We start from the raw sequence: 22,916 nt of genomic DNA, 5'->3' as shown, positions 1-22,916 counted from the left end.
ATGTATGTCTTGTTCTTATCCAGAGCTGTCACTCTGTAATACCTTTTGCTGTTGTTTGTTCTACTTGTTTATCAAATCTTTTCATTCTTGAGGTCACATTGGTACAGGTGGCTTTGACACCCTCACTGCTTATTAAGAGGGATTGTGCAGTTGTGACATCTGTGGTGAAATGGTCCATTGTGACACAGGCCGGTTTCAGTGATTCGTGGTTTTGCTCTTCTCTTTCCGTAGAGTGTGCGTTTCCAGGACACTGCATGCTGGGATGCCTCTTTCTAGTGCTTGCCTTGGTGGTGACTTTTCCATCCCTGTCTTCCAGGCCAAACTTCCAGATTTGCAACCATTTCCTTCTCCAGATGGTGATGCTGTGACTCAGCATGAGGAACTTGTCTGGATGCCTGGAGTCAGCGACTGTGACCTCCTCATGTACTTGAGGGCAGCAAGGTAATGGGAAATGCCCCAGCTGCCTTCTGAATTAGGACGTATAGACTGATGAGTGTCAGTGCAATGTCTTTTTTCCCTTTCCTTCACTTGGAATATTGATTTCTGCCCTTGTGAGCCTTACTTACCTGACAAAGATTGCTTACCATTTTCTCTTCTTGATATTTGCCTCACATCAGACTTTTGAACTCCTCAGAAGGAATATATCTTCAGCTATCCCTGTAATTATCTGCATCTCTCACTGCAGCTGAGTGAACCACTGACCTCAGCATACAGTTACATTACTGAGTTCTTGTTCTCTGTACTGTGGCTGCTCATTGGTGTCTGACCCAAGCTTGACATTTGTATGGCTTTCCGACATGGGAACATTTATCTGTGGTTATCCTATAGAACCTGTAAATATCCAAATGACAAAAATGAAAATGGAAACTAGTCCCTTCATGCCATAGTGCAGACAGAACCTACCTTTGTCTGTAGTGATTTGGGAGACTCACAGCAGCCTCACCTGTGTGCAGTGGCAAAAACTGAAGTGCACACCTTGGGGCCACTAGTTCCATCTTGGCCATTTGTTGTCCACAGTGCTTTGCACAGAGTGGGGATGAGATGATTGTAAACAGGGTGAGTGACTGAATGTTTCCCTGTTCTGTCACTTCTCACTTTTAGTTCAGTGAAAAGTGATTGATACACAGAAGGGAGAAATTAATTTCCCTGTTTTCTGAGGACTTAAATTTTAATTAATGTCTGGTAATAGTGCATATAGGTACTTCCGATTATCATAATCCAGTGGAATACCATGGGAAGTAGATTACTCATGTGTTCAGTTTTGAAATCTCAGTCTGAGCAAAACAGGAGAAGTAACATAGACCCTCTGCAAGTCACATTCTGTTCCAAGGAGGAAGAGTTAGACTCTTGAGGCTTGACTGAGGACTGACATAACACGCATGCTGTAATGGAATCTTGACTGAACATGAGCTTGCAAACTGAGCGTTAAAAATCACCCTGTAGGCCCAGCAGTGTGATGCACACCTCTAATCCCAGCACTCGGGAGGCAGAAGCAGGCGGATCTCTGTGAGTTCGAGGCCAGCCTGGTCTACAGAGCTAGTTCCAGGACAGGCTCCAAAGCTACAGAGAAACCCTGTCTCGAAAAACTAAAAAAAAAAAAAATCACCCTGTATATGGATATTAATGTATGTTGATGAAGGAAACTCCATCCCTTTCTCCAAAGGAGCATGGCTGCATTTGCAGGGATGTGTGATGGAGGCTCTACAGAGGATGGCTGTGTCGCGGCATCTCGGGATGACACCACACTCAACGCGTTGAACACAGTAAGTCTCTGGATGTCACTTTAGAGAGCACAAGTGTGGGTGCTATGGTGTTGCTAGGATTTAAATGAATTGATTCTACAGTTGAGAGAGCTTGCTGTTCTTACATAGGAGCTGACTTTGAGAGTTCTTTGTGTGATTTCCAGGTACCCACACTCATGACACACACTCGTATACACAATTTATATATAAAAATTAAATCGCTTAAATATACAGAAATAAAAATTAACAAAAGAGTGAATTGACTCAGCTGACAAGAGTGTTATTGCTCTTGTGCAGAAGCTGTGTTCAGTTCCCAGCACTGGCATGACTTCTCATGGCTGCCTTACCTCCTCTTACAGGAACATCCAATTCCCTCAGCTTCTGCATGCACAGGGTGTAATTTACACACACACACACACACACACACACACACACCAAGAATTGTGGTCTTGGCCATTGGTCTCTGAAATTCTAGGGAGGAGACATTGTAACTCCAGGTTTGTATCCTAATTTATCTGAACCTCAAGATTGTGAGAATCTTCAAATGAATTCCTAGTATCAAACATCTTTACTGAAACTTGTATTTGGATACTGGATGAACAGATGATGTCATCCTCAGAGTACCCACTGGAGGACATTCTGCTATTGTTACCTTAAAAAAAATTAAACAAGCCAGGTCCTGGGATTGAAGGCGCAGGCAGAGTTTGAGGCCAGCTTGGTCTACAAAGAGAGTTCTAGGACAGCTAGGAGTAAACAGAGAAGCCCTGTCTCAAAACAAAACAGTCAAAAATGTTCATTTATTTTGTGAGGAAGGAGAAACACGCCACTTTTGCACTGTGGAAGTCAGAGGACATCTTGGAAGAGTCATTCTTTTCCTTCTACCATGTTGGTTCTTGGGAATCAAAGCCTCAGGTTATCAGGCTTGGTGGCAAGTTTTTGGAGCTGTTGAGCTGTCTTCCTGTCCCTGACAAGAAAGACTTTCCTGAGCAGGAATTGAACCTGAGCTACGGCAATGAAAGTAATTTATAGAGATCAAGTGATAATATACGGCCATGTGAACATGACTGACTCCAGCACCAGCCTTTAATCTTTCCACTCGTCTAAAATAATGTATTTGAGATGGCTCGGCAGTGACGAGCACATACTGTTCTTCCAGAGGACCCAGATTAATTCACAGTACCTAACTGCTGTGGGAGGTCCTTCTGTCTATGTGTTGCTTTTATTGGTTAATGAATAAAGAACAGGCTTGGCCTATAACATGGGAAGAGGAAGACGGAGTTAGAGAAAAGCCGTGGAGCTGCCAGAGATAGACGTGCTAAAACTTTGCTGGTAGGCCACAACCTCATGGTGATCCACAGATTACTAGAAATGGGTTAAATTAAGATTTAAGAGTTAGCCAATAGTTAGAGCTAATGGGCCAAGAAGTGTTTTAATTAATACAGTTTCTGTGTGATTATTTTGGTCCTAAGCTAGCCGGGTGGCCGGAAACTAACTAGTGGCTCTCTCCTCCAGCACCTAGTCAAGTCAGGTGACTCACAGTTACTAGATCTGTGAGACCCTGGACAAATGGCCAGCTGAGGTACCTAGTAACAGATCAGAGTGGCTGCTGAGTTACTCTTCCCAGCATCCCTCAGTACCTTTGGCTCCTCTCAGCACTTCTCACCCTGCCCTACCTTAAACCTCTCTTTTCCAGGGGCTGGACTTCAGCTCCCTTTCCCTTGCCATTGGCTATGCCACTCTCTTGGCCTCTCTCTCAGTTTCTCTCCATGGTCTAGTTTAATCTGCCAGCCATATTCAGCCTGGACTCTTCCTCTGCCGCCATCTCCCTTATATCTACAATAAAAATCTCCATGCTTTAGGAGTAGGCATGTCCTTCTTTTATTTCATTTTTTTTCTTCAACAATGGCCTATAACTTCAGCTCTAGAGGAATCTATGGCTATCTGCAGGCAAAATACATTGGCATGCACGTGTTTGCCCTCCCTAATAACTAAACATAAATTTAACAAATAAATGAAATCATGTATTTGAAAGTTCATGAGCTAGCATGTGGCTTATACCTGTAATCTCAGGCTCAGGGGCAGAAGCAGGAGGGCTCTGTGAGTTAAAAGCTAGTCTGGTCTACATAGGACAGCCAGGGCTGCATGGAAAACCCCGTCTCAAATAACCAAAACAGAACAAAAAACAGAAGAAAGAAATGAAATATGTGAGTCCAACTAGTTGGGATTGGTTTTAGGAAATGGCAGGTGTTCATTTGCTGTATCCCTGGAAGACCTGCACAATGGTTCAGAAGTAAGAACACTCACTGCCTATCAACAGTGTGCCTCCAGGAGCCAGTGCATTACTTCTGGTTTTGGGTTTGGTTTGGGTTTGGTTTTTTGAGGCAAAGTTTCTCTGTGTAAATAGTCCTGGCTGTCCCAGAACTAGCTCTGTAGACCAGACTGGCCTTGAGTTCACTGAGAACCACCCGCCTCTGCTCCAAGGTGCTGGGATTAAAGGTGTGCACCACCACTGCCCAGTTTTGTTTTTCTGTCAGCACTATTTTGACCTCATAATGCATCCTCAGAACAGTACAGGAAGATGAATGTATGAAGCTGATACTTTTTTTTTTTTTTTTGGAGACAGGGTTTCTCTGTGGCTTTGGAGCCTGTCCTAGAACTAGCTCTGTAGACCAGACTGGTCTCGAACTCACAGAGATCCACCTGCCTCTGCCTCCTGAGTGCTGGGATTAAAGGCGTGCACCACCATCACCCGGCTTTCTCTATGTTTTCTAATGTGAGATCATGAGCTCCAAATGAGTGATGCTTAGTGTTGACGGTCAGCTTCTGATGTGGTGCCTCATGATCCTGCGTGTTTGCACATGGTGGTCATGTGACTGTGTGTAGGCAGGACTATCAGGAGACCTAGCAGCTCCCAATGGTTACCTATTTAAGCCCATCTTTTATTTTACTTTTCTTTTTCTTGAGAGTTCTGTAATTGGAAGTAGCTCTGTAGTTTTGTATGCGGAGTTTTTCTGTGCCTCAGCAGCTGCTCTCCCAAATAGCCATTTGTAGACTCATTATTAACTATAAATGCTCAGTTGATAGCTTAGACTGGTTACTAGCTAACTCTTACATTTTAAACTAACCCTTATTCCCTTATTTCTTTGTGGTTTTTTTGTTGTTGTTTTTCAAGACAGGGTTTCTCTGTGCCTTTGGAGCTTGGAGCCTATCCTGGAACTAGCTCTTGTAGACCAGGCTGGCCTCGAACTCACAAATATTTTAAATATTTCAAAATATTTAAAGCCGGGCTGGAGAGATGGCTCAGTGGTTAAGAGCACTGCCTGCTCTTCCAGAGGTCCTGAGTTCAATTCCCAGCAACCACATGGTGGCGCACAACCATCTGTAGTAAGATCTGGTGCTCCCTTCTGGCCTGAAGAACAGTATATATCTAATGAATAAATAAATCTTTAAAAAAATATTTAAAGCGTGTGGTTTTAAATATTTTGTCTTTTTTCTCTAATTTTTAGAGTTAACATTTTTGTTTGGTTGGTTTTTTTCAGGACAGGGTTTCTCTGTCTTGCTTTGTAGACTAGGTTGGTCTCTAACTCACAGAGATCCACCTGCTTCTGCCTCCCAGGTGTTGGGATTAAAGGCATGCGCCACCACTGCCCGATTAAGTGTTAACATTTTAACGTCTAGGGGGCTGGAGAGATGGCTCGGAGGTTTAAGAACACTGACTGTTCTTTCAGAGGTCCTGAGTTCAATTCCCAGCAACCACATTGTGGCTCACAACCATCTATAATGAGATCTGGTGCCTTCTCCTGGCCTGTAAACATACATGCAGACAGACGCTGTGTACATAATAATTAAATCTTTAAAAAAAACTTTAATGTCTATAGATTTCCTAATTATTAGCCTTTCTGTCTTTCCTAAGACCTTGAATTTGTTTTCTCTGACTTACCGTAAAAAAAAATAGAGATTTATCAAAATTGACCGTATACAACAATTAGTTTTTAGTCTTATTGTTGTTTTCTCATTAGACTTGTTTCCTTCCATCTGGGAAATTTTTTTGTTTTGTTTTGTTTTGTTTTGTTTTTCGAGACAGGGTTTCTCTGTGGCTTTGGAGCTTGTCCTGGAACTAACTCTGTAGACCAGGCTGGTCTCGAACTCACAGAGATCCGCCTGCCTCTGCCTCCCGACTGCTGGGATTAAAGGCGTGCGCCACCATCGCCCCGCTGGGAATTTAATTTGCTATGTTTTCCAGCTCCAACAGTTGGGTGTTAAATAACTGCTTTCATTACAAATTTTGGTTTTCTTTTCCCTCTTGCTTTCAATATCTTGCTTTTCAAGATGCTTTTAAATCTTTTTTTGGTATGTTTTTGGCCTATGAATTACTTAGAATTAAATTGTGTAATATCAAGATATGTAGAGTTTTTTAATTTATTTTTGAGATGTTAATGATATTTAATTTGTGCCAGCCAGAGTCATTGATAAAATTTCAGTCTTTTTTTTTTGTTTTTTTGATTAATTTTCATTATTTTTAACTGTGTGTAGGTCGGTTGGTAGGTAGGTAGGTACATGTGAGTGCAGCTACACGAAGAGTCCAGACATCTTGGAATCTCTGGAGATTGGACGTAAAGGTGGTTTTGAGCCACATAATGTAGGTGCTACGAATTCAACTCAGGTCCTCTGGAAGAACAGTAGCTTCTCTTAACCACTAAGCTGTCTGTCCCTCTAGCCCCCAAGATTTCAATCTTTTGCAGTTTGTTTCCTGGTTTGGCATGTAATTTATGTTGATTACAATGCTTTTGTGTTTTCAATTCTACAGTTATTTTGTTGTGTTAGGAGGGTGTTAAAATTGAGGAGCTAGGGTCTGGAGATATTGTTCAGTGGGTAAAGGCATTTGCCACCAATCCTGATGACCTGGTTGTCCCTGGTACCCATAGGGTAGGAGAGAACTGACTTCAGCACATTGTCCTCCGACTCCATCTCATAACTGATAACTGTGTAGTCAGCACATTATGGAAGATCTGAATAATCATCACCATTTTAACTGTTACCATTACCTACTCGCTAGACCCTGTCCATTTTTGCAGCATGTTTTTGAAGTGGTGTGTTAGGCACATGAACCTTTGTAGCATTTGTGTATTGGCTCCTGCACCTTTGAGGGGTGTGTCTCTGTGTGTCTATCCAGTAATCACTTGTCTTGATGTCTCTTGTGTCTGACACTCTCATAGGCTCTTGAGGTTTCTCGTTTTTGCTGTTTTCATCTTTTTCTTTCTTGCTATTGTGAATCTTGCCTCTTTGTTTTTGAAGTAGCTCACTGGTTGTTTTGTGTGTTTTTGTGTTCTCCTCTTTCCATCCAGTCCAACAGTGTCTGACTTTTTCTTGGAATATTTAGTTTGCTTAAATATAATGCAGATGGTTCTTAAACTCTATAAAGCTCAAACCATGTGTAAAGCTTTCATTGTTGTTTTCTTGCTTGTTGCTTGATTTGTTTGGGGTATTTTTACGACAGAGTCCCATTGCATTGCTCTTCCTGGCATGGAATTTGCTGGGTTGCGTGGGCTAGCCTCTCTTCTCAGTTATCCACGTATTGGGGTTACAGGTATTGGTACCCGTGTGCTGCTTATAATACCTAAATACGAGCTCTATCATATCAGATTGCTAAAGCACAGTGTTATCTTTAGAAATGTTTTTTTTTTTTTTTTTTTTTTTGGTTTTTCGAGACAGGGTTTCTCTGTGGTTTTGGAGCCTGTCCTGGAACTAGCTCTTGTAGACCAGGCTGGTCTCGAACTCACAGAGATCCGCCCGCCTCTGCCTCCCGAGTGCTGGGATTAAAGGCGTGCGCCACCACCGCCCGGCTAGAAATGTTTTTATAATGGGGTCCAGGTAGTGTAAACTTTGGGCCAAGCGCACCTGTACCATCAATTGGTTAGTAATTGGTAAAGTTGATGCCATGAAGCACAGAACAGCCTTCTTATTCTGATTGGTTTGATTTGGCTATCTCTGCTGGCTACCCATTTACAAAACAGATCTTATATTATGCTGAATTACTCTTACTAAATCAATACTGAATTTCACTGTTGGGGCTCAATTTTCTTCCATTAGTAAAATTAAAGTTGACTTCTCTGAGTAATTGTTGCCATTTTTATGTTTATGTTTTCTTACAGCGCTCAGCATCTGTTTGGTTTTTACTTTATCAGCAAAATTTATAATCACAAAGCAGAGTTACATATCAGCCCAGACAGCTTTATTCCCTGAAATATGGGTGGCTGTTAGAGTCGGATCAAGCCTTTTACATGTTTAAGAGAGTGTGTGTATGTGTTTGCTCATTTTTGTATGTACACTCCAACAAAGGGTTCAAAGTCCCCTGAAGCTGAATGATGTTTCATCTTTGATGACAAATTAGTTAGAAAGGTAGCAACAGTTTGTTCACTATCAGGTATTAATCGTCTTGTTTTCTCAGCCCTGCCCTGCTGTCTGGTATGTGGTAGAGAAAGGCTAAATGTTTGTATGGTTGAAAAAACAAATTGGGCTCAATTCTTTTTTTTTTTTTTTTTTTTTTTTTTTTTTTTTTTTTTTTTGAGACAGGGTTTCTCTGTGGCTTTGGAGCCTGTCCTGGAACTAGCTCTGTAGACCAGGCTGGTCTCGAACTCACAGAGATCCGCCTGCCTCTGCCTCCCGAGTGCTGGGATTAAAGGCGTGCGCCCCCACCGCCCGGCTCAATTCTTTATCAGAACTGATCATGTAGCACTCATGGTGTTATGAGTATGCAAATGAGCTGACTGGAAAGACCCCTTCTTCTCATTTGCCCCTTGGACTCTGAAAGCTACATCTATAGGATTTTTCTTGGAAATTTTCTGTTAGTTCATCGTAGGTAGTCTGCATTGGCGTCTCCTGACCTATATTGGCTTTGTAGTGCTTGTGGGTATTTAGGTAGTATTTCTTTTTTTTTTTATTTTTTTTTTTCTTGGTTTTTCGAGACAGGGTTTCTCTGTGGCTTTGGAGCCTGTCCTGGAACTAGCTCTGTAGACCAGGCTGGTCTCGAACTCACAGAGATCCGCCTGCCTCTGCCTCCCGAGTGCTGGGATTAAAGGCGTGCACCACCATCGCCCGGCCTTTAGGTAGTATTTCTAAGCCCCAAATATGGCACTCACAGGAGTCCCTCTGTGACAGTGTGTGATCAGCTCCTTCTTTCTTTGATTCCTTGGGCACTCATAGTAGTGCTGCCCTTTCCACACAAGGCAGCCCTGAGTAGTTAGTGCTTGCTGACTTGGGTTAGTTAAGGCAGGATTTGCTTGGGCCGGAGGTGGGGGTGGGGGATATTTGTTGTTGAAAAGGGAATGGAAAAAGTTGATCATGCTATGTGTTTCTTATTAGGGAAATGCCATAAATTTCAGGACAATAGCTCATATACATCTATCTTAACAAGCTTTTACTTTGCAACGTGATATCAGTGTGTGCAGGCTGTGCTGCTAATTAATTAAGGTCTTGGCGGTGAGGTTTTGTGAACTGATTGTCATTTCCGCCTGCTTCATATATTGTGCTTTGACTGGTTGGAAACTCTTTGAGCTTTGGTTTTACAAATGAAGTGGATAGGAACTTACTGTCATTGTCAGACTTAGTAGTATACTTATCTGTAATTACAGCATTCGGAGACAAAGGCAAAAAGATCAGCAGTTTGAGGCCAGAGTGAGACCCAATCAACAAAACTTAAACAAAAGAATAAATAGCAAGAAAGATGTTTACTAACATGGCTCCTTTTGTAATCCAATTTAGTTCTAAAGTTCCAGGTAATGACATTTTAACATAAATTATATGGTTTACTCTTAGTCTCATTTAAATGAGGATGGAGTGTAGTTTTTAATCCTTTAATATTTTGTTCCTTTGGGGCAGTCTGTACTTCTACTTAGTTGGACTGGTTTCTCTGGAATTGGTGGGGGATTATGGCCACCCACATTAAAACTAGTGCAACACGCCTGCCTTGCATTTTGGATTGCTGTCACCAGGAGTCTCACCAGGCTGTGTTTGCCTTGCTCCCCACAAGGCTACGGCTCCCCACAGTCTGGGCCCCAGCTCTACTTTTCCATATGAGCCACCATCAAATGTTTTTTTACCCGTTTGTTTTTAGGACTTTAGGAGGTTGGTAGTGAAATTGGGACAAGGTCTGATGGAGCCCAGGCTGGCCTGGATGGAAATTGAAGCCTTGAGGATAACATTGAGTGCCTTCTGATCCTCCTGCCTCTACCTCCCAAACGCTGGATTACAGGTGTGCACCACTATGCCAGATTCTAATCATTTCTTTCTTTTTGTTGTTTTTCGAGACAAGGTTTCTCTGCGTACCCTCTGCTGTCCCGGAACTCAGTTTGTAGACAAGGCTGGCTTCGAACTCACAGAGATCCACTTGCCTCTGCCTCCCAAGTGCTGGGATTAAAAGTGTATGCTAGGGCTGGAGAGATGGCTTAGAGGTTAAGAGCACCGACTGCTCTTCCAGAGGTCCTGAGTTCAATTCCCAGCAACCACATGGTGGCTCACAGCTATCTAGAATGAGATCTGGTGCCCTCTCCTGGCATGCAAGCATACATGGAAGAAATGTTGTATACATAATAAATAAATAAATCTAAAAAAATAAAATAAAAATAAGTGTATGCTGCCATCACCACCTGCCTTTTCTTGTTTTTTTTATATAACAAGTTTATTGAGATACAATTCAAATTCTATACAATTTACCCATTTAAGATGCGCAGTTTGTGTCTTTTTTTATGAATTTAAGGTTCAGGCAGCTGTTGCCGCTGTCAGTTTTAGAGTGTTTTTGTCACTCCATAAAGGAGCCCTGACTCGATTAACAGTCACTTTTTGTGTCCCCTGGCATTTTCAGTCCTGGACAGCCATTCACTTCTTTCTGTTACTGTGGATTTGTCTGTTCTGGTCACTGCTGGTAGACAGACTTGTATAATACTCAACTGTTGGAACTGGTTTCTTTCACTGAGAATCATGTTCTCAGATTTCTTCCATGTCGTAATCTTCCCATTCTTACAAAGCACCTTCCCTAAAACCATATCTCTGATAGGTAGAGTGACACCCATGGTCACCCTAAAGCAACATTTTCTTTGTTTGTTTTATTTCTTTCTGTATTATTTTCCTTTATTAAACTACTTCAGTTTCTTTCCTTCCCTGAGCTTTTCCACTGATTTTTTAAAGACTTTTTGAAAGTCTAAAAGAATTACGTGTATGTGTGTGTCTGTGTATACAACTGCCACTGTGCACAAGTGGAGGTCATGGGACGGCTGTCAAGAGTCAGTGCTCTCCTACTACGTGGATCCTGGGATCAGACTCAGGTTATCAGGCACCTTTACCCTGTGAGCGGCTCCATAGCCCTCCACAGAATTTGGAATGTGACATGGGACTTTAAGTTTATCATTGTTATTTTCATTTCAATAAGCATAAATTATTGGTCAACTATTTTATTTATTGACAGCAGTTGTGTTGATTTCATTAATGTCCTACATGCTAGGCATAAGGTTGTGTTTAAGCTGGGCGGTGGTGGCGAACGCCTTTAATCCCAGCACTCGGGAGGCAGAGGCAGGCAGATCTCTGTGAGTTCGAGGCCAGCCTGGTCTACAAGAGCTAGTTCCAGGACAGGCTCCAAAGCTAGGGAGAAACCCTGTCTCGAAAATCCTAAAAAAAAAAAAAAAAAAAAAGGTTGTGTTTATGAATGAACTAATTTAATCTGCATAGTTTTTAAAGTGTGATATCATCTACAAATTAATAAACACACCTGTTTCTTATTTTTAATCATTTAAATTTGGGGGAAGATAGAATGGAGGCCAGGATCTTTCTTCTCCCCGCCCCGTCTCCCTCCCTCCACCCCCCCCCCAAAGTTTTTCTGTCTAGTCCCAGAGCTTGCTCTGTAGACAAGGCTGGCCTCAAACTCAGAGATCCTTGTGCCTCTGTCTCTGCCTTCCAAGTGCTGAGATTAAAGGTGTGCGCCCCCACCTCTTGGCAGAGGCTAGAATCTTAGAGCAGCCTTCCCAAAATATCTGATGAATTGTCATTTGGAGGCTTTGTTCTTCAACAAGTTAGAAATTCCTCATTGGTGTTCCCATCTCTCTGTCTTATCTCAAATGCCTATGTGTTAGCCTGTATGGTCTTAACTCTGTTCTTAGGGACATGGATCCAGATAGCCAAGCATCTTGGGAAGATCAGTTTACTGTGTGATCCAGGTTGCTCTCCAACTTCTGCTTTTCCTGTTTCTACCTCCCAGACACTGACACTGCTGCTCTTAACTGCTTATCAGGCAAATGTCTGTGTGTCTGGGTCGGCTTATTTATTTGTTGGTTGTCAATACCAGGATAGTAAGGCAGTTCCGTTTCTAAGGCTCAGCACTACTGATTTTGCTGGAGAGCACTGCACTGCCCACACAGAGGCTTTTGCTTCCTTCATGACAGCCAGAGTACAGTCTTCATCCCGTGCCTGGCTAGTGTGTAGACTAAAGAGCACCCCCCAGTTCCCCTGCATCAGAGCCTCACTTTATGTGCTCTTTCGTTTACTTTGTCCCACAATTCTGTTGTTATGCCCAGAACATTAAGTGTAAGTTATTTGCCTTAAAATTGCTTGTCATAAACCATTGCAGTTCCAGTTGCTGAGAATTTGCAGCAGCTGTTCCGCATTGACTTCTGTGAAACTTAGAGCAGCTTCAGCAGATGTGTCTCCCTTCTCTCTGTTGCGTGTCTAACTGTGAGTTCGAGACCAGCCTGGTCTACAAGAGCTGGTTCCAGGACAGGCTCCAAAGCCACAGAGAAACCCTGTCTCGAAAAACCAAAAAAAAAAAAAAAAAAAAAAAAAAAAGTCGGAACTCCTGAACCTACCAGAGCTTTTCTTTATGGTCGGTTACATCCATCATGAGTCCTGAACTTTAAATCCTTAGCAGTCAGTCACTGAGTTCTCAGGAGCCTTTCTCCCCTTAGGAACCTTGTGTTGCTGAACCTCAGATAGGAAAAGCAGGAAGACTTTGTTTCAAAGAAACCAGCTTCAACAAAGATACCACTTACCAGGATAGGTCACAGGGATTAGAAAAAGTAAAGAGAAGGAAGAGTGAGTGAAAATAACAAACAGAAGCATAGGATAGTTCCTGGATGGGGTTTACCGTGAATACTGAAGTCGCCTGTGTTTAATTTAATTTCCATTTGCTTAAAATACCCCAACCCTAAAAGATGGAAGTAAGGTAAAAAACTACATTAACATGATACAAGGAAATAAACAGACCAGTTGAAGGTTGTGGACTGCATTCTTTTTTTTTTTTGTTTTTTTTTTTTTTTGTTTTTCGAGACAGGGTTTCTCTGTGGCTTTGGAGCCTGTCCTGGAACTAGTTCTGTAGACCAGGCTGGTCTCGAACTCACAGAGATCCGCCTGCCTCTGCCTCCCAAGTGCTGGGATTAAAGGCATGCGCCACCATCGCCCGGCGTGGACTGCATTCTTAATTAAACTTTCTGTTGCTAGAATAAGACAAGTAATGTTCACACCCTGGACCAAACTAGGCAAACCACTCCCTGGAATCCAGTTTTCTCCCTAAGGGAGTAGGAACTTAGTTGGACCCTGAGTGAGAGCTGAACTCTCTGTTCTAAATGTAGGTGGGACCTTTGTTTGAGGTCACAACAGACAATAACCTTGAAGGAATAGAAGTAAGTTCCAGCTCTCTGACCTTTAGTCAATATAGAATGGCCCCACAGTTTTGGGCCTCCACGTACATACACATAAGTGTGTTAATGATAACCTGCTCTGAATTTCATGTAAAGATCTATGCTGTGCACATCCAGCTTTCAAGAGACTAGAGACTGGAGCAGCCTTCTCCAGTGCTGCTTCAGGTGTTTTGTTCCAAGAATTTAGCTTAGATCTGAATTAATGTGTTAATAATGCTGTTGCCATGCATTTCAGGAGCTCCTCTGATTCTGTCTTTCGGCAAAATCTTACGAAGTGATGGAATGCGAAAATTAATGTGTTAATAATGCTGTTGCCATGCATTTCAGGAGCTCCTCTGATTCTGTCTTTCGGCAAAATCTTACAAAGTGATGGAATGCGAAAACTTGGCAAGTTCTAAAAGTGACTTTGAACACCTCATGTTGTGGCTAGAAAATACAGGGCTCAGATTCTCGGGGCTCCCACCAGATTTCAGGGTTCTCTGTTTCTTTTCTCTCAATTTTCTGCTTGTTTCCTAAGGTTTTAGCTGTTCACTTCCCTGAGCTCTTGAAGTCTGACCTGTGTGCTCAGTTAACAGCTGGGCACTTCCTGGAGCCATCAAGTGACCAGTGGAACCTTAAGTGAAAGTCTGTGTCCTAAGTTCTTCCATTCCTGTGAGCTTCCTTTGACATGTCGTACCCCTTCCATCTCAGCAGTGCTTAATTGAATATTTTTTTAGTGTCAGGAATAGTGAGAGATAACTATTCTAAACAGTCTTCCAAAATAAGTTCTCACCTCCTTTCTGCAGTGAGATAATGGGAGGTTTAATTGAGATGGCAGCAGAGTCAGGGGAGGGGGTGGGGGTAGGGGACTTAAGTCAAGCCACAACCAGACACACTAGTTTGGTGTAGTAGTTTGAGATGTCTTTTTTTTTTTTTTTTTTTTTTTGGATTTTCGAGACAGGGTTTCTCTGTGGCTTTGGAGCCTGTCCTGGAACTAGCTCTTGTAGACCAGGCTGGTCTCGAACTCACAGAGATCCGCCTGCCTCTGCCTCCCGAGTGCTGGGATTAAAGGCGTGTGCCACCACCGCCCGGCTCACTCAGCATTCTTATGCTAGTCTTTATTTTATTACCTGGTTTTGGTGGATCTTTTCTCTGCTGATTGCCTGCTTCCCTTTACCCACCCTTAGCTCCAAGATCCAGATGTGTTTGCAGTGTCCATCATGGCCACCAGATTATCCGCAGCTGCTCCAAATTGAGCACTGTAGGCTGGACTGTGACACAGACTTCTTCCTGGAGTGTAGGTTTTTTTATTTTTTTGGTTTTTCGAGACAGAGTTTCTTTTTTTTTTTTAAAGATTTATTATGTATACAACATTCTGACTCCATGTATGCTGACACGCCAGAAGAGGGCGCCAGATGGTTGTGAGCCACCATGTGGTTGCTAGGAATTGAACTCAGTACCTTTGAAGAGCAGGCAATGCTCTTACCCTCTGAGCCATCTCTCCAGCCCCTCGGGACAGAGTTTCTCTGTGGCTTTGGAGCCTGTCCTAGAACTAGCTCTTGTAGACCAGGCTGGTCTCAAACTCACAGAGATTCACCTGCCTCTGCCTCCCAAGTGCTGGGATTAAAGGCTTGCGCCACCACCGCCCAGCTTGGAGTGTAGGTTTATGTTTAACCCTTGCACTGTTGCTTCCGATCAGAATGGCCTGTAGCAAGCCAGTGGCCACTAAAAGTGATACTTTCATTGATATGCACTGCCAATCTTCTATGTAACAGTAAAGGCTAACATAACTCTGAGGCCTTGTCATTATTTAGAAGGTGATTTAGGGTAGGGAATACCTGTGTAGCAGTTACAGAGCACTTGCCCAGTGTGCACAGGGCATTATTGAGTTTACTCCAAAACATGGCAGTAGGAGGGATGTCCAAGTACTATATTTTCTTGTAAAAATAATTAACAATACCTTTCTCTCAAGCTTTTTCTAAACAGCTAAATTCTGTGTTTTTGCCTTTGTTTCTTTTCTCCCATTAGTGTATTTAGACAAATTTAGCTGCAATAGTACCTAAATAGCATTTGATGGACGAATAAATACTGAGCTTCTACTTGTAGTTTTTTGGGGTTTGGTTTTGGTTTATTGCTGTTTCCGAGACAGAGTTTTTCTGTAGCCCTAGCTGTCCTGGAACTCTTTGTAGACCAGGCTGACCTCAAACTCACATATATCCACCTGCTTCTGCCTCCTGAGTGCTTGGGTCATAGTTGTGCACAGCCATACCTGGCAAGTCAGGTGCATGCATATATATATATATTGGTGCATGCAATATCTATATATTGGTTTTGGTTTTCCCGAGAAAAGGTTTCTCTGTAGTTTTGGTGCCTGTCCTGGAACTAGCTCTTATAGACCAGGCTGCCTCGAACTCTCAGAGATCCACCTGCCTCTGCCTCCCGAGTGCTGGAATTAAAGGCATACGCCATCACCACCCGGCTTCAGGTGCTTTTATTTTAACTGTAGCTTTTTGACATGTATGCATTTTATATATTATATATGTATAATATTTTGTGCTCAGTACTCAGTTACTAATGTTGGGGTTATGAATGAAATCTGTTAATCATGGTTTGGGAAAGGGAGATGTTTTTTAAAATGTCTTTGACAGATTTTGACAAGGTCTTTTCATGTTGGTAGTAAAGCACATGAGGCAGACTGGTGAGATAGCTCACAGGGAAACTGACTGCCAAACCTTCCGGTCTGAGTTTGCTCCCTGGAACCCCCCTGATAGAAGGAGATCACCAACCACTGCAAGTTGCCCTCTGACCACCAAAGGAAGTTTTTTTTTTTTTAAGTATTTATTTATTATGTATACAATATTTTGTCTGTGTGTATGCCTGCAGGCCAGAAGAGGGCACCAGACCCCATTACAGATGGTTGTGAGCCACCATGTAGTTGCTTGGAATTGAACTCAGGACCTTTGGTAGAGCAGGCAATGCACTTAACCTCTGAGCCATCTCTCCAGCCCAGGAAGTTTTTATAATTTTAAAAAAGTATGCAAAGGTCCCTCCCTGCTTCTACTTCCTGGGAATCTTGGCAGTTGCTTGCTGTATATGCAGCATGTTTCGGATGGCAGAAGACTCTAATCTTACACTCTTCCTAGTAGAACACACTTATTAAACATTCTGCATGAAAGCAGTATGCCTTGAAGCGTCTTTTCTACGGCTACTCTAATGCTGTAATTGTGAAAGGTGCTTTGGTCTAGTCAAAACTGCCAGATGCACTGCCATTTGATCTAAAAAGGTCACGGGAAAAGGGACATTTAAATTAAGTTATAAATTACAATTGAAGAACAATATTTTGATGTGTGAGACCAGAGATGTCAGAGCAGGGGAGATGTAATTCATGGGTTCATTATAGAGCAGAGGTGCCTGACAGCTGAGCCATGCCAAAGGGAAATTTACTTGCAACACCATGCAGACAGAAATGGCAGCTCCTAAGAGAAGCCAGAGCAGAAACTGGAAACCTTATGGTGATACTTGAGTTTATGCTAATGAGGCAGCCAGAGCCTGGGAGATGTTTAATGACTGCTGTAATGTAAATGAGGTGCTCTGACATCGTGCACATTTTTGTCTTATTTAAATTAAGACCTCATCCTTGCTCTGTAAAATAACATACTTTATAACCAGGCTTTAAGACTGGTCCTCTCACCTCTGTGTCCAACATATAGAGTTGCTGAAATTTGAGAATTGCTGAGGCTCAAGTCAAGATTTCTATGCATGGTAGCTTTGAGGAAGGGTGTAATTTAATGTTTATGGCAGTCCACGAGAAGTTCAATCATGAGTTAATTAAACTGTAGGCAGTCATTAAGTATTATTTATTCTTTTGAGAGGCTTGCCAGTAAAGCACTTATATATATTAAATTATAGAAGGTAATAAGCAAGGGATGATTTGTCAGGCAGCATAAGAGAAGCATATTTAACTTAGGCAATTACACAGAAATGTGTTTTTCTTCTTGTGGCATGATCTTCCTCACTGTTAATCAGGAAGGGTCAGGGGCTGTAGCAAGTCCCTGGACAGTATGAGCCATGCATCTAAATGTCACTGCCTGTGGAGAAACCACCATAGGGTTTAGAACTATTTTATTTTATTTTACTTTATTTTTTGGTTTTTTCAAGACAGGGTTTCTCTGTAGCTCTGGAGCCTGTCCTGGAACTAGCTCTTGTAGACCAGGCTGGCCTCGTACTCACAGAGATCCTCCTGCCTCTGCCTCTGGAGTGCTGGGATTAAAGGTGTGCGCCACCACCTCCCGGCTATTTTAAATCTCAAGGGATTCTGATGCGTTGTGTCTCATGTAAAGCTTTCCATTGTATCATGACAAACTGAGAGCTGGTAATTTACTCATTTGACAAGTGAAAATGCCATTCCACCGTTCAGGATAGACCTGGTTAATGAGAGTATGACGTTAAGGGGCTGCAAAGATGGCTCAAGTTAAGAACACTTAACTGCTCTTCGCAGAGGACCTAGGTTCCTTTCCCAGCACCCACATGTCAGCTCACAACCACCTGTAACTCTAGTTCCAATGGTTCCGATGTCCTCTTCTGGTCTCCATGGACAAAACAGTCATACATACAATTTTGCTGTTTTTCTAAAATAGAGTTTTTTTTTTTTTTTTTTTTTTTTTTTTTTTTTTTTTTGGTTTTACGAGACAGGGTTTCTCTGTGGTTTTGGAGCCTGTCCTGGAACTAGCTCTTGTAGACCAGGCTGGTCTCGAACTCACAGAGATCCGCCTGCCTCTGCCTCCCAAGTACTGGGATTAAAGGCGTGCGCCACCACCGCCCGGCCTAAAATAGAGTTTGACCCTGCTTTGGATTCTGTGCCTTTTTTGCAAAGCTATAGAAGCCTTGGAGGGAGTCCTTGGTGGGTTCCTGTTCCGCCGGAAGGTGCTGTTTATACACACAGTCCCTGGCTCTCTGCTTCAACAGAACAGTTACTTTGTTAGAGTGGAAACAAACCAAGTGTTGCCAGAAACTGATGCTGTTTTTAAGCAGCAAAGTCCTCTACCACATCCTTGTGCAGGCCTGTCTTTGACCACACATCTCGGTGGCTAGCATGAAGAGTTGCTGATTGCCTAGGCCACATAGGAAGAGTTTATGTGTGCTCTCTGATAAGAGTGTGCCAAAAATGAAGGAAAGGACACCTCTTAGCCAAGCCTGTGTGTAATCCAGGGCCGCCTACAGGACACTTGACTGGAAAGAACAAATTATGATGGAGCCATTTGAAAGCTGGTAGATTTGTAAAGGATCCCTACTTTGTCACCAGATCCCCATCCTTAAATCCCAGGTCATTGGCTGAAAACAAACAATACTAAAGCAAAACAACAACCAAAAACTCATGGCAGCCCCCTCATTGTGATGAATTTGGACGTGGTTTCCCCTAAATGACACCCTGCTTTAGTTGGGTGGGTGGCAGGAACCTCTACCCTCACTTGCTTTCAAAGATTGGAAAATTGAGTTACAGTGTTAGTTTGTGGTCCCTGTCTTTTGCGGAGGTTCCCCACCCCGCCAGTAGTTCCATACTGCACAGTTCTCTGTGCTTTCCATGACTATTGCATTTGATCCCAGACCTTATCTACCTAGCTTAGTTACAAAATGGCCAGAAATGTTTAATTATCCTACTTTGATTGCCTTTCCATGACTGCAGAGTGAAGCTGTAGGGTGATTGAGGGTTTCCCACTGTCTCATTGCTGTTTCTTTTCCTAGCTTCTCTAGGACTGTTTCACTGTAGTATCAGTGAGGGGCCTGCCATTGAGTGTCCTCACTGAACAGCTGTAGCCCAGTGGTCCAGATCAGGTGTTTAAAATTGGAAACCTGGGAGGAGGAGAGATGACTTAGCAGTTAAAAGTAGTTGCTTGTGAGTTTGAGTCCAGCCTGGACTATAGAGCAAGCTCCAGGACAGCCAGAGCTGCACAGAGAAAGCCTGTCTCGAGGGACGGAGGGAAGGAGAACATTTACCTAGGACCAGAATATTATTCCAAGCATGCGTTATCACGTGGCTCAAAACCACCTCTTACTCCAACATCAAGGGATCTGATTTCCTCACCAGGCCTCTGCAAGAACCTTCTTGCACAAACACACACACACACACACACACACACAAATCAATTTAAAAAATCATAGTTAAAAAGGAGCAGTATCTATGTTTGTAACCCGCCCTGGCGGGTCAGTTAGTCTAGAGTTGTAACCCGTCTGGCAGGTCAGTTATTCCAGGGTCCCGGAGAGGCACTATCTGAAAAGACATGGGCGGGAGAGAGGAAGGAGGCCAAGCAAGAAATATCTGTTGTCAAAGCCTCCGTTTATTAGCGTCATGGTTGTGGCTTATATAGCCCCTGGATGAGGAATTTGGTTTGGGATGGGGGCAGGGGCATGGCCAGGGCAGGAAGGAATCTTGCAACCATGGTCACTAGCCGACACTTGGTCACCAGTTGATCACGAAGTCACGAGTCCTCGGTCAGGAGGTCACGTTCAACACACCTAGTTCTCTATGCAAGAGGAATCGTTCCTTTTGTGATTCCAACCACAAACAGTTCTCTAGATAGTTGGAATATAGGGCAGGTTCCGCTAACAGATAACTCTCAAGATAGTTGGGTGTGGGGTGGGCTCCGCCAACAAACAGTTCTTAATACCGTTGGGGTGTGGGGCTCTCTGCAAACATCCCCAGGACGATGGTCCCTGCTATATTCTTTGGGAAAATGGCTCCTGACATATGTTACCTTTAAAACAGTTGAACCATAGGCTGTGAGACCTTTAGGTAAAGTTTCTTGTTCTCAAGTATGACCACCTGAGCTCAAACCACAGGGTAGAGTGAACAAACTCCTGCAAGCTGTCCTCTCTGACCTCCATGTGCCCTCTATAGCACTTGTCCTCTTTCCATCCATCTCCCAGTCCTCCCTCCCTCCCTTTCTCCCTTACCATACACAAGTAGATGTTAAAAATTAAAAATAAGCTGGACGGTGGTGGCGCACACCTTTAATCCCAACACTGGAGAGGGAGAGACAGGAGAATCTCTGTGAGTTTGAGAATAACCTGATCTACAAAACAAGTTCCAGGATAGCCAGAACTATACAGAGAAACCCTGTTTAAAAAAAAAAAAAAAATTTTATTTTAAAAATAAAACAAAAATTTAAATTTATGTCTTTTACAAAATCAAATTATTTAAACCTTTCAACTTAATAAAGGAGAATATTTTTAATGGCAAATTTTAGAGATTCAGTTAAAATAAACTAGTATTTTGGTTAAATTTCCCAACTCTTGACTGACATGAGGAATGTATGGAAATGTCCATTTTAGCTTCTCCTCCAGTTGGCTTACTTGTTCATGGTGGGTCAATCAGAGCATATGGAATCCAGGTGCTCATATCCTGGTGACTGTGTGGCTGTGCAAACCTGTGTTTCCTGTGACACTGCTTCTCCTTAAGCTTTGTATAGTCACACGTTCCCCGTGCCTATTATCTTTGTTGTTCATAATTGTGTCTATCCTAGAACCTGAAAGAGAGCCTGGCATGGGTGAGTACAAAATGGGTCCTCGTTGAAGGGATGAGGGGGTCCTGCTCTCCAGGCTTCCCCAGTGCGCTCTAGAGATAGTCTAACTTGTTATGGAGCTGCATAGGCCATAATCACTGATAGAATGTTAAAAAATGTATCCTCAGTGAAATACAATTACAGTTGCATGTTCTTCCTCCAGCCACCAATTTGCCTGTTTTGTATGTTTTGTTTTTTCAATTTTTCTTTCTACTGTTTGAGTTAACTACAGTCGAAAACTAGAAGAAGTGTTTGGGCGTGATAGCACTCTGGTTCCATCACTCTGAAGGGCGATGTGAAACATCGAGCAGGAGGATGTAGAATTCCCAGCTTTCTTTGGCTGGAAGCTGCCTGGTACCCTGTTCTAGACAGGGTCTCACTCTGTAGCCCTAATTGTCCAAGAGCTTGCTATGTAGACCAGACTGATTTTCAACTCACAGAGATCTGCCTGCCTTTGCCTCTTGAATGCTGGGATTAAAAATGTTCACTATCAAACTTGGCCCTACACTTTGCATTTTTGATTTTGAGACAGGGTTTGTCTGTGTAGCCCTGACTGTCCAAAGTTCTCTTTTTAGCTTTATAGGCACTGACTGTGAAGGTTGAGCTCTGCTGAGCACCAGAACACGAAGGTGTCTATAACCTAAAGTTTTCCCTCCTCTTCTGTTTACATGAGGCTAAGAACACTGTTGTCTTGCAGAGGATGGGGTCAGTTCTCAGCTCTCTCATGGTGTCTAATACACCTCCGGTTTCAGGGACTCTTTGGGCACCAGGCACACACATGGTGTACTTATATGCATACATTCCGGCAAACACTCATATACGTAAAAATAAAATAAATCTTTTAAATTGAATCATTCTAGTGTTATTTAACATGTAAACTGTATTGCTATACATAAAATAAATGACATTTTAATTGTATGAAAAGTTACAGAAATAAACAATTCATAGGTATCATGCATCCTTTTTATGGTATAGTGTTATAACTATTCTATTTTCTTAGTGTTTATTTATTCATTTGTTTGTTTGTTTTGTTTTTCAAGACAGGGTTTCTCTGTAGTTTTGGAGCTTGTCCTAGAACTCGCTCTTGTAGACCAGGCTGGCCTCGAACTCACAAAGACCTGTCTCCATCTCCCAAGTACTGGGATTAAAGGCATGCTCCACCTGGCTTTATTAATCTCTTAATGTGTTTTATTTAAATTAAGCTTTATCATTCATCTGATTACTTTGGGGAACACCTGGTGTATATACGTTACCACCCTCCATTTCAGGTGTCTTGTTGAGAGTCTTGTAAACTTCTTATCACAGATGAGGGAACAGTAGTTCATCTATCCTGCCCAAGCTTTCTCAGACAGGAGTCCTGGCAAGTGGATATGAGCGACTGCTACATTAGGATGGCATCCCTCCTCTGAGCAGACACCTTCAGTCCCAGCACCCAGGAGGCAGAGGCAGACAGGTCTCTTTGAGTTCAACACCAACCTGGGCTATAAAGCGTTCCAGGACAGCCAGGGCTGTGACATGGAGAAACTGTCTCAAAAAAACAATACAAAAAGGTGGTATTCCTCAGTGGGTGCAGAGACGACTCAGCAGTTAATTTCCTGTACTGTTCCTGCAAAAAGCTCAAGTTTGTTTCCCAGCATCTGTTTCAGGCATATTTCAACCACTTGTAACTCCAACTCTATGGGATCTGGGTTCCACAGGTACTTGCACTTGTGTACATGACACACAGAGATACACATACATGTATTTGAAATGAATGTTTTCTTTTTTATTATTTATTTTTAAAGGCAGTGGTGGTACACGCCTTTAGTCCCAGCATTCAAGAGGCAGAGGCAGTAGATCTTTGTGAGTTCAAGGCCAGCCTAGTCTACAAGAGTAAGTGAGTTCCAGGACAGGCTCTAAAGCTACAGAGAAACCCCATCTGGGGGGGGGGGGCCCTTCTAGCAAGATTTCCTGTG

General features: G+C 42.7%; 1 protein-coding gene across 11 annotated transcripts in view; it reads left to right on the top strand.

The window, feature by feature from the left end:
- Rere (arginine-glutamic acid dipeptide repeats) overlaps nt 1-22,916 on the top strand; it is a 372,816-nt gene that overhangs the window by 241,867 nt on the left and 108,033 nt on the right. For all 11 annotated transcript variants that reach the window (XM_057783759.1, XM_057783758.1, XM_057783750.1 and 8 more), the window contains 2 exons: nt 317-441; nt 1,664-1,763. In XM_057783759.1, the coding sequence (XP_057639742.1) occupies nt 317-441; nt 1,664-1,763 (225 nt within the window). The remainder of the gene's footprint in view (nt 1-316; nt 442-1,663; nt 1,764-22,916) is intronic.

This window comes from Chionomys nivalis, chromosome 11 (genome assembly GCF_950005125.1).
Source record: "Chionomys nivalis chromosome 11, mChiNiv1.1, whole genome shotgun sequence".
Lineage (NCBI taxonomy): Eukaryota > Metazoa > Chordata > Mammalia > Rodentia > Cricetidae > Chionomys > Chionomys nivalis.
The sequence above is the reverse complement of the archived record's forward strand: the minus strand, read 5'-3'. Positions and strand labels throughout refer to the sequence as shown.